Source organism: Octopus bimaculoides, chromosome 1 (genome assembly GCF_046866305.1).
Source record: "Octopus bimaculoides isolate indiv1 chromosome 1, ASM4686630v1, whole genome shotgun sequence".
Classification (NCBI taxonomy): Eukaryota; Metazoa; Mollusca; class Cephalopoda; order Octopoda; family Octopodidae; genus Octopus; species Octopus bimaculoides.
The window spans coordinates 146,933,691-146,945,723 of NC_142928.1; the positions used below are offsets into that span (position 1 = coordinate 146,933,691).

Here is a 12,033-nt window from a genome sequence, read left to right on the forward strand (position 1 = left end):
GAACGGATACTTGATTTAGATTTCGTACAGAACAAAATGTTTTTATGAAGATTTCACAACTACCGTTATTCATCGATATAACAAGATTTTCAAATTATTTTAGAGTTTCTACTACTGTTATATCTTAAAATCAAATGAACTTCGATAAATTTCTCTCAGATGAATGAAATAAGTAGATGTGTTCAAATAATGTAAATTATTTCATGGACATTTCACAGGGTCAAAACAAGGGTGAAGAATGACTGCAGGGAGTTTGTTTAACATATTTGTCGTTAATATTTGCTGTTTTTGTAGCATAAACAATGCAACTGAAACTTAATATAGCATTATTCCAATTAAAAATTTACACATATTATTTTGAAAAAATGTTTATCCAATTAAAAGAAATATTTAGTGATGTTTATACTCACTTTGAAACTGAATGTAACATTAAACCAAATTACTTAGCGTTTTCTTTCGTTGCATATTTGACAATTGATATTATTTATATAAATAAGTTTATCTTTAAAAACAACATCTTAATACCTCATCGTAATAATGAGTCACTTTGATGAAAGAAGATATATCTGATAAAATACAATTTTCTCCAAATTATTTATAATGCCAGGCGGATGATTTGAAGGAATAAATATTATGTCACTTTTGATCTAACGAGGTGGGAAGTATTTAATGATTTCTAAATTTAAGAGAGTATCCAAGCTATTAAATATATATAAATTTGTATCAGCAATAATCTTCCGATATAAATCTTTAAGCTATCTAATTTTGTTAAGCATTAATACGACGTGTTCCAAAGAGACCAACGTTTCGATATAACCCGAATTGTAAATTATTAGACTTATGTAATATATGTAAAATATAAAGACCATTCTCACAAATTTCTTAGTTTGCTATCGCTACAACATAAAAATTAGCATCACTCTTTTTCATCCATAGATCGTGATCAAAGGTCCGCAAGGATGCTGCATGCATCCTTATTCTGAGTCAATTATTGAAATATAATTCCTTGCAAAAGCCAATATCATACTGAGTAGATTTATCAAAAAAAATTGTTAATTTTATCATCAGGCTCTTTAATATTTTAAGCATAAATTTTTATTTATTTATTTTATCTCTCTTCTGATTATCTTATCTTTTCAATTGAATTATTTCAAAACATTTTAGTTTACAGTTTATTTCTCACTTCATATATTTCTCACTGGTGATGAAAAATGGATTGTTTAGAATAACATCAATCGAAAACGATCATGGTCCAAGCGTAATGAACCAGCACAAACCATATTGAAAGCTCAATTGCATCAAAAAATGGTCATGCATCAATTTGGTGGAATTACAAAGGTGTTGTGTATTTTGAGCTGCTTTTAAGGAACCAAATAATCAATTCAGATGTTTACTGTCAACAACTAATGGAACTGGAGGAAGCAATCAAAGAAAAACTGCCAGAATCGGCAAATCGTAGACCACACACTTCTTTGCTAACACGTGAAAAATAACTGGAGCTTGGTTGGGAATTGTTGTCCCATCCACCATATGGCCGTGACCTTGCACCATCAGATTACCATTTATTTCGAAATTTGCAAAATTCTTTGAATGGTAAAACTTTCAATAATGATGATGGCCTCAAATCGCACTTATTTCAGTTTTTGGCTAATAAGGACCTGAAGTTCTATGAGCGCGGAATCATGAAGTTGCCAGAAAGATGGCAAAAGGTCATTGAACAAATGGAAAATATATAATTGATTAAAATTCATTCTTTGTATGGAAAAAAAAAACGTAGTCAACTCAGCCTTTTCCAATCAAGACAGGAGCGTTTCATGTCAACTTGGAATGGCTGAAACTGACTAGTCAGCAACTTTTCGATTTTCACATTCGTTCGTTTTCCTCTCTCTTTTCTTGCAATTAGAAAGTAGTAATAAAGTATCAGTAACAATATACATACAACATAAATTAATTGGGCAGAAAGGTAAAGTTAAACAGTCTAAAATTACTTAAATTTACCCAAAATGAGTGGGCTGTCCATTTTTAGTTCAATTTATATAACATATATTACATAAAGTAAACTAAAAGTTAATAAAATAAAATAAGCTTGTATAATTTAATTGCATAAAAATAAACGTACATATTGCTATTTTTATATGCATATATATGTAGATCAAATCAGTTTGAAAAGGAACTGAAAGTGACAAATTTTAAAAAAGTGCAACAAAATGCGTTTTACTAATTTTTTTAAAGAAATACTTTTAATGAATATTAGTAATTTTTTTAAAGAAATACCTACTTGTTTCTTTTTAAAGTTTAATATTGGTTGACATTTTTTCAATAGAGTATTTTGTTGAATTCTTTTTTATTTTTCAAGAAATTTTTTTCCCATAAAATATTAATACTTGACTAAAACTGCGTGCTCAGGAGAAGATTATAACCCATGCATACCTCATGTACTATTTTTCTGTGTTTAACAATTATTGGGGCTAATGCAGTTTCGCATCTCTCCTTGAAAAATACATTTTTTTTTTTAAAACATTTTTCAGATTCCTACGTATTAGATATCGAAGATTACGAATATGAAATTTTGTTTATTTCATCCCCCACCCATTTAAATTTTTGATTTTGTTTACTTTAAAGAAATTGTAGCGAACTGACGAACATATGCAAATCGAAATTAAATACAGACAAAAACATTACAATGAAAAGAATTTGCGTTTTACTTGTGTTTACCTTAAATAATCGTAAATAGTGATTAATTGTAAATTAAATATACGCCATTTTATGAGAAACAAGCATTAATGCTTAATAATCAATGTTATAAAGTTTAATAAAGGGCTCAAATTTCACCCCCTCCCCCAATTTTAAATTTTGAACTTTTTCATCCATTCATTTATCTGTCTATTTATCCTTGTCCGTTTATTTATAAAATATATTTGTCCTATAGAAGACGGTGTTACTGTTGTTTTTAGCCCCAGGAAGATATTTATATCTATCTCTTTATACACATATCTATATGCTTATTGAATTTAAAATTTTGAAAACGAGGTTTCTTGCATATTCGGAATCTCCGTCATCAAAAACTAAGAGAAAAAAAAATTTTGAAAAAGTTCAAAATTTTAAGGTGGAGGGGTGGTAGTAGGGAAGGTTAAATCTTTTTTTTTTTTTTTTTTTTGCATATTCGTAACCTCTGACATCTAAAACGTAGGGACCCGGAAAATGTTTTTTCGAAAAATGCATTTTTCAAGGAGAGTCGCGAAACTGCATTAGCCTCCAATTATTTCATTATAATGTTCACTCCAAAGACATATTTTAATTATACAGGGGCGTCTATAACGTTTGTACTAGCGTGGGTCATTGTTCGCATCACGAAGGAAGACACACTGTGAGTATTGCCTTTCATACATTAAGTGTGAATATTTCTGTTTCTGAAGTGTTAACATTTGGATGATTAAATACTAAATGATATCCGATATGAAATCTTATGTTTTTTGGCTTTACTTCAAGATGTGTGTGTGTGTGTGTGTGTGTGTGTGTGTGTGTGTGTGTGTGTGTGTGTGTGTGTATGTGTGTGTGTGTGTGTGTGTGTGTGTGTGTTACACAAGGATGTGTCTCAACCGCGTAGGTTCGGGTTCAGTCCAGCTACGCGACACCAGCCACGGGTCAACTAATACCTTGGGAAGGAATTTGGTAGCGGAAACTATGTAGAAGCCCATTATGTGTGTGCGTGTAATGTGTTTGTATATGTATATATGTATGTCTGTACGGGTATATGTTTTCTGGTTTGTTCCCACTACTTGACAACTACAGGTTTGTTTATGCCCCCACAATTTGTGGATTTGGGCAAAAAGAGATCGATAGAATAAGTGCCAGACTTAATATAGGTACCTGGCTCGATTTCTTCCACTAAACTCGTCAAGGCACTGATACAGCAACGTCGCAATTCAATGACAAGGTAGAGACATAAAAGACCACGTAGAAACATAAAAGAATAAAGAATAAAGAAACATAAGAAACATAAAAGAATAAAAAATCTGTATGTGAGTTTGTGTGTGCATGTGTATATGTGTGCGCGCGCGCATTTCAAAAAAATAACATGAACATAATGTTAATGATACTTTAATATGTTCATTTTCTTGTTCTTTTCAATAATGCATATACAAGTGTACCCTTGTGCAACGCACGTACATCCATCACTTATTCAAGAAACATCCATCACTTCTTCAAGAAATAGGGTCAATAGAGAAATATTAAAAACATATATTCACAATTTCGATCTTATAAAGAATGAAAATAATGAAGAAATAAAAATTGAAGAACAAAAATATGAAAGCCAGGAGGTGGAAGATTTACAAAAAGATGTCATAGATAAAATATCTCAGGTTACATGACCATTGCGGATTTTTAGAACATATGTCAGTAGCATCAAGAAAAAAAGAAAAGTATGAAATATAACATAAAAGAAACGAATGATAAAGAGATAATAAACCCGACAAGCCGTCGACCACTTGAGAAAATAAGGAAGCAAATACACATGTACGTGTATACGAGTACATAAAATCATATAAACCTAGACTTCATGGCTCTAATTTAAATTATTTATGCATACACAGCACATTGTATCGTTACGTGTGTGCGCGCATGCGTGCGTATGCGTGAACTGTTGCATTGTTTAGATATAGTAATTACATTATTAGTGATAATAGTGTAACGTTAATTCCATATATTAATTACACACTATTTAATAATAGTATTATTAAATCTTATAATACTATTCCAGTTTCCCAGATATTGTAGATATTTCTCTAGACAAACTTCTGCAGGTCCACTTTGCTCAACTCCGTTGTAACTACCGCCAGAACCTGCAAGCATGCAGAAATAAAGTGAAAAATGGCGAGAATATAAAGTGTCCAATTTAAGATGCTGCAACTCATACAATTCATTATTTATATTAAAGTGTAAAATATGGACCTAAGTGAGTTGAAAGCCTGGAGAAAGAAATCTGTCACACGTAATTGTTCACCCGCTTACATACGTATCATCAGTCACTCGAACAGAGCTGGGCTGAAGTTGCACAACAATCTCTCCACATTATATTTCATTTAAATACAGTCACTTATTGGTATGTTATGACTACATTGTCTTTCCTTTTGGTATATCTCCTCGTGGTAATGTCGCACAGCAAGTGTAAGGTTTATTGTCGAGCCTGCAGCAGTGGAGACCGCTAGCGTTCTTGGCCCTCGGACCTTATCCATGCTCACCACTGTCAAGGCGAAGAGAGCTGTCCGCAAGTGCAAACCCCGGGAGTCAGAGTGGCTATTTCAACGCATCTCCTTTGCCATCCTCCGGGGAAACGCTTTTTCCATTTTGTCTTCTGGAACCATGAGTCGATCTGAATTACAGGAAATTGTACCTTCCACTCCTTAATGTAAAGTTATTCCATATAAGTGAAGTAAACCCACAGTACAGCTTTGGTTATCTTGTATCAAATATAAACTTACGTTCAGCATTACGTGAGCCATGTCAGATTGCGATCCTTAAAAAGACCGGTTTCTAAAGTTAAATCATCGCTTTCACTAGATTTCTTCTTATGCTCAATTCTGGGATACATTTAGACAAGTTATTGGACTTTAAATCATTTCTTATATTCACATTCTATTTTAGTTTAGACAATGTTTATCTAATAGCTCCATGCAATGATTTGCTGATGTTTCTTTAAACATACGTTTTATATATTTCATGAATATGCATTGTAGTGCATATTATATTGTTACATGCGTTCGCAGATGTGTTAAGAGAATGAGTATATTAAATGCATTACTTTTTTCAGGTGTTGGAATACTAATGCGACGCCAGCTTATTTCTGGATAATGCGTGGACCAATCCTACTGTCCACCGTCGTAAGTCCTATTTTTCACGGTACTTCAAATGAAAAATGCACCTCCTTCATATGTACATATACAGGGTTGACCAAAAGTCACCTGACAGTAAATCAAAACCATTAATTCCAAGATTTATTTAACAACTGAATGAATTTAATAAAAGCATTTAAATATGAAACGTCATGAAAATTGTTCACATTGATGTCCTTGAGCGACACATTTTTCTATTCGAGTCAATACAGAATTATAGATAGTATTTATGGAATTTTGATTAACAGTCGGGTGACTTCTGGTCAACACTTTATATGTACACTCACACACATCTGTTGTGTTCTTACACACTATGTTTGTGCGTCCGTAGTTCTTCGTGTATATATGCGTCAATGCTAACATAGACTCATATATAAATGATTATTTACATTGGTGGGTATTTACGTAAATACATAACTGACACATGCTATTATTGAACTGGAAATATACATTCGTGTGTGTGTGTGTGTCCCACCACCGCTTGACAACCGGTATTGGTTTATATTCCCATAACTTAGCGGTTCGGCATAAGTGTCTGATTGAATAAGAACTAGATTTTAAAGAAATAAGTACAGGGGCCGATTTGCTTGACTAAAAGCTCTTCAAGGTGGTACCCCAGCATGGCCGCAGTTCAGTGACTGAAGCAAGTAAAAGATAAAAGTTGACAACCAGAGTTGACATTTGACCAAGATGTGAAGCTTCGCATTTTGCGCTCTTAGCACTTTATGAAGAAAGCATAAACAGCAGTGTATCTCATAAAACACATTATAATTTCTCTCTCTCTCTCTCTCTCTCTCTCTCTCTCTCTCTCTCTCTCTCCCTCTCTCTCTCTCCATCTCTCTCCCTCCATCTCTCTCTCTCCATCTCTCTCTCCCTCTCTCTCTCTCTCTCTCCCTCCATTTCTCTCTCTCTCTCTCAGATTTGATTTAAATTTCAAATCTCTCTGAATTAAGTATGTTTTTGACGTCAGTAACTGACTGATAAAATGTTGGTGAGAAACACAGCTGGTTGAATCAATATAATATCATACACTCAGCGGAAGTGTTGGTGGTTCGTTTTCTGTCATCAGCAGCGCAATGTATCCGTGGAATAATACATCACAGAACAGTATAGCTCACCGCTGTAAGCAGGGGGAACACTGTAAAATTGACAAATGTTTCGTTAGCTTGCAGTGTTGAGTTCAACTCCTTACATGGGTTCAGCTTGGAGAGACATAATTTCTGATAAGCTTATTTACCTTATACATACAGCGCGAAGATAAGGTGTTGCGTGGTACACCTTCTATCCATTGGATTACAAAACACATCAGATTGCAGGCCGGGCTACTGACAAATAACATCCTTTATATGTAGTAGGAGGAGGAGGAGGAGGAGGAGGAGTAGTTCTGTAATAAAAGCAAATTATTTTTTAAAGTGTCACCTTCTATCAGATTTTAATGGTTCAATTTATAGGATAGGATTTTGTTTGATAGAAAATTAATTTAACTTTATTTGAAGAATAGATTATTTTTATATACATCATGCTTCCGAAAGATTTATTTAATACGTATCTTCTGCATCAAGAAACTAGTTTCTTATAGAAGACGTTAATACATTTTCAATTATTCCTTTAGTAAATTACTATTACTTTGATAATTGTTTATATAATCAGTTTCTGTATGCTTCATAGCAACCAAGAAAGTAATATTGAAATGCGAAAGCCTTCAGCTAGATTTTCATTTTAATTAACTTGTATATTTCCTTTACATTTAGGAAATGAAATGTACAACAGTATAATTAAATATATAATAGATTCAGCTTCCAAACTTATATATATATATATAAAGGTAGAAAATGCTAAAATAATTTTATAAAAAACATTTCAGTACCTGTTTCAGTCATTGAGACTTTTTCAACTGTATGGAAAACAATGAAATTTTGGAAAAATTAAAAGAAAAGTTTTTTAAAAGAATATTTGCATAGTGTTCATATACAAGCGGCATTTTCCTTGTTTCTGCCTGTTTCTGTCTCTCTTGTTTACTCTTGTGGGTTCGTGGTCGTTGTGAATTCTTGGTAGGGAAGAAGAAGAAGAAGAAGAAGAAGAAGAAGAAGAAGAAGAAGAAGAATGCGGGAGTGCCATGATAGTTGTATGTTAAATGGTCAAGTACCTTGAAAGAAACCTGTTGTGGATGGTAGTAGTGATTGAATTCCCGAAATATCTCTTTTAAACGTTTTGATTATAAAATTTGCGTAGGTGTTGTTCTAAACAGCAATAGTGGTAAAGTTAGGAAGGAGGTGGCGGAGAGGAAGAAGAAGAAAGAGAAGGGAGAATAAGAAGGAATGTAGGTAGCATGATAGTAACAAGGTGTTAAATGGTCAAGTGACCTAAAAGTGGCTCGTTATGGATTATAGCAGTGATTGGGACTGTTTTTTAATGAATTCTTGGGAATCTCTAGAGTGTATCATTTTTAATAATAGCGTGTGTGTTTGTGTTATTCTAAGGCTGTGGTGGATATGTCGTTTGTTGTAGACGCGTTCAAAAGTGGTCTGTATTTTGTAATAAAGAGCCACTTTTAGGTCACTTGACCACTTAACACCTTACTACTATCATACTACCTACATTCCTTCTTATACTCCCTTCTCTTTCTTCTTCTTCTTCGCCTTCTTCTTCTCAGCCACCTCCTTCCTAACTTTACCACTACTGCTGTTTACAATAACACCTACGCGAATTTTATAAAGAAGACATTCAAAAGAGATGTTTCGGGAATTCAATCACTACTACCATCCACAACAGGTTACTTTAACATTGACCATTTAACATACTACTATCATGGCACTACCGAATTCTTCTTCTTCTTCTTCTTCTTCTTCTTCTTCTTCTTCTTCTTCTTCTTCTTCTTCTTCTTCTTCTTCTTCTTCTTCTTCTTCTTCTTCTTCTTCTCCGTCTTCTTCTTCTTCTTCTTCCCTACCAAGAATTCACAACGACCTTGAACCCACAAGAGTAAACAAGAGAGACAGAAACAGGCAGAAACAAGGAAAATGCCACTTGTATTTGAATACTATGCAAATATTCTTTTAAAAAACTTTTCTTTTAATTTTTCCAAAATTTAATTGTTTTCCATACTTACAGTTGAAAAAGTCTCAATGACTGAAACCGGTACTGAAATGTTTTTTATAAAATTATTTTAACATTTTCTACCTTGACTTTTTTTCATATATATCAATTCGTGTGTTCCTTTTCAACCTTATATATATATATATATATATATATATATATGTATATATATGTATATATATATATATATGTATATATATATATATATATAAAGTATGGGGGGTTTACTTCACAGGTGACCTAAACAATTAGGTACGCTAGGTAAGTGCTGTAACGGATTACTAGGGCTCCAAAGTTATAGCCAAGACGGTAGTTATGGAACCATAATTCAATGCAGCGGATATATAATTGTTAAACAGGATGTCAAACATTAAGGCAAGGCAAACATCTCAAGTCATATACAATTGGGGAAAAGATCATTTGTTTTGCTAAGTAATATTAGGAGAAAAGTTTTCGAGATGGAATGGGTTTATCCTTTAGAGAGATGCCGAGGAATTGTTTGTCCATAGTGAGCAGCATCTATATTGAGTGCTCTGCTTGGCAATTTATACAAAGTATGAAGGTTTAGTTCACAAGTGATCTAAACGATCAGGTACGCTAGATAAGTGCTGTAACGGATTTCTAGGCCTCCATGATTATATCCGAGATGGTTGTTATGGAGCCATTGCAGATTTCCTGTTTAACAATTATATATATATATATATATATATATATATATATATATATATATATATATATATATATATATATATATATATATATATATATGTATATATATATATATATATATATATATATATATATATATATATATATATATATATATATATATATACTAGCAGTATAACCCGACCTTGTCCGGGTGTGACTTATTATGCCATCTACGATAAGTCTTGCTAGCTGAAAATCAACTAAAAAAGAAAGCCTTACAACGAAAAAACCCTTATGATGTAAATATGTTCATAATTCAAAAGACGATGAAATTAATAGGGAAAGTCTGAAGGCTGTTTTGCGTAAAATTATTAAGCATACGTAAATTTCATCCGTGTAATTGGCTATAGAAATGCTTGTGCAAAACAACTTTTTGCGCTGCCCTGATTATACATAGCAGGGTAATCCCTTTTAGCAGGAGCTAGGACGGCAATTTCTGATGAAGCAATTGCTGGCGATCTGTTGCTACACAGTTTTGCCAGAATTCTATCAGATTGGGTAGAAGATGTTGATGCACCATTTTGCATTATGTTCAAAATAGCTTCTGGAATGTGGTGCATTACTGCAGTCTGTTGCTGTCATTTTAAACCGGTTGCTGTCTTTCCCCAGAAAACTCTCTTCTTTGGAGGCATAATCTATGTATATATTAAACAGAACAACAAAAGTTATAATAGATGGCAGTGTCGGTACTTTTCACATATCTGTAATTTTTCAGATTAACACCCGCACGATTACCCAACCCTAATCCTAACACTAACCCTAACACTAACCCTAAACCCTAACCCTAACCCTAACCCTGACCCTAAAAACCGTAACCGTAACATTAATCCTAAACCATAACCCTGACACCCTAGTGAAAATCTTGGTAAATTTACAAAACATTGACGAACATGAGTTATATTTTACTGAATGATTGTGTACTTGCACATGTATGCTTTTGAGAGAGCGCGAGAGGAAGAGGTAGAGAAGGGGAGAGAAAGGAATAGGGGTAGTTAAAAGTTTTCTTATGACTGCTTCTCTTCACTGCCTATTACTTCATTAGAAATCTAAGGATGCACATAAGCACATAATAGAGAAAAATGAAACAAATATGGACGACTTGCTCCGAAACACCACCGAGTGGGGAACACTTCTCAAAAATAACCTGCAGTTGTTTCCTTCAAAATTCCTACATGCTTGAAATGTACATACATCAAGGTACATTTGTACAAAATTTCATGAAAAAATATTCATTTTCCTGGAAGTTAAGAGGAATTTAAGTGGAATTTCCGAATATTGTACCCCACCCCCTTCCAAAACACTTTCACCGAAAATTTTTGTATATTTGGAATCTACATAATAAATAATATATGCATAGAAAATTTCATTAAGAAACATTCATTTTTATGAAAGTTATGACCTTCCAAAGTTGGGGGATACAACTCTGTAGTTATGCCATCAATGTTTTGTAAATATACCACGATGTGAATGATTGCTTACTTGCACGTGTATACGTTTGAGAGAGCGAGAGAGGAAGAGGGGAGAAATGAATAGAGATTGAGAGCAATGTGTATGTTGTTGTCACAGGTCAAGTATGTGTGGTTGTGTGTATTTTTACGTATCTATGTTATGAAAAATAGGTAAAGAATACTGAGATGAAAGTTTAATCTATGACGTTGTATGTATCACTTTCTCTCTCTCTCCCTCTCCCTCTTTTACTTTTACTCTCTATATTTTTTATGTTGAGCGCGTGTGTAAGAATGGCGTTCCAGGTAGCAGGGATGAAATATAAAAGTTGCTAGAAACAACAGCCAAATCTCCCTTAAATCACACAAAGTAAACGGAATTTTAAAAATCTAATTACTGCACTGGAAAGTTCAGATCGAGAAAATTCCATTGATGTAAAAATTTTTACGAAAAAGTGGAAAATGTGAATTTCTATAAACATTCAAAAAGGCTTCACGCAAACACACAATTTCAGATTTATATATTAAGATATAGGAGAGAGTGGGAGAAACATAACAAACAAAAATAATGGAGTTACCAAATTCTTTTATTGCATCAATCTACAATTGTTTCATCTAAATTCGAACTCATGAATATTGCTATATTATGAAATAATATATACAACTATTGATTCATGCGGTATCATTGCAAAGACGCACTGAGTTCGACTCTTCAGAATTATGTATAAAACTGATTTGCTGTATATACTTAAATTATCAATAATTTATACTCGTATCAAGTTGAGCGTTTTTACATGATTACATTTGCATAATACAAGCAATACAAAAGAAAATAAACCGCTGTTTTGAATAAACGGTCAAGAAGAAGGATAAATAGAAAAAGAAAGGAA

The 12,033-nt window shown here is 33.0% G+C and overlaps 1 protein-coding gene across 15 annotated transcripts in view; it reads left to right on the forward strand.

The window, feature by feature from the left end:
• The window catches only part of LOC106868068 (parathyroid hormone 2 receptor), a 729,233-nt gene that overhangs the window by 644,311 nt on the left and 72,889 nt on the right, over positions 1-12,033 (forward strand). For all 15 annotated transcript variants that reach the window (XM_089359396.1, XM_089359371.1, XM_089359332.1 and 12 more), the window contains 2 exons: positions 3,307-3,367; positions 5,813-5,882. In XM_089359396.1, coding sequence (XP_089215522.1) covers positions 3,307-3,367; positions 5,813-5,882 — 131 coding nt within the window. The remainder of the gene's footprint in view (positions 1-3,306; positions 3,368-5,812; positions 5,883-12,033) is intronic.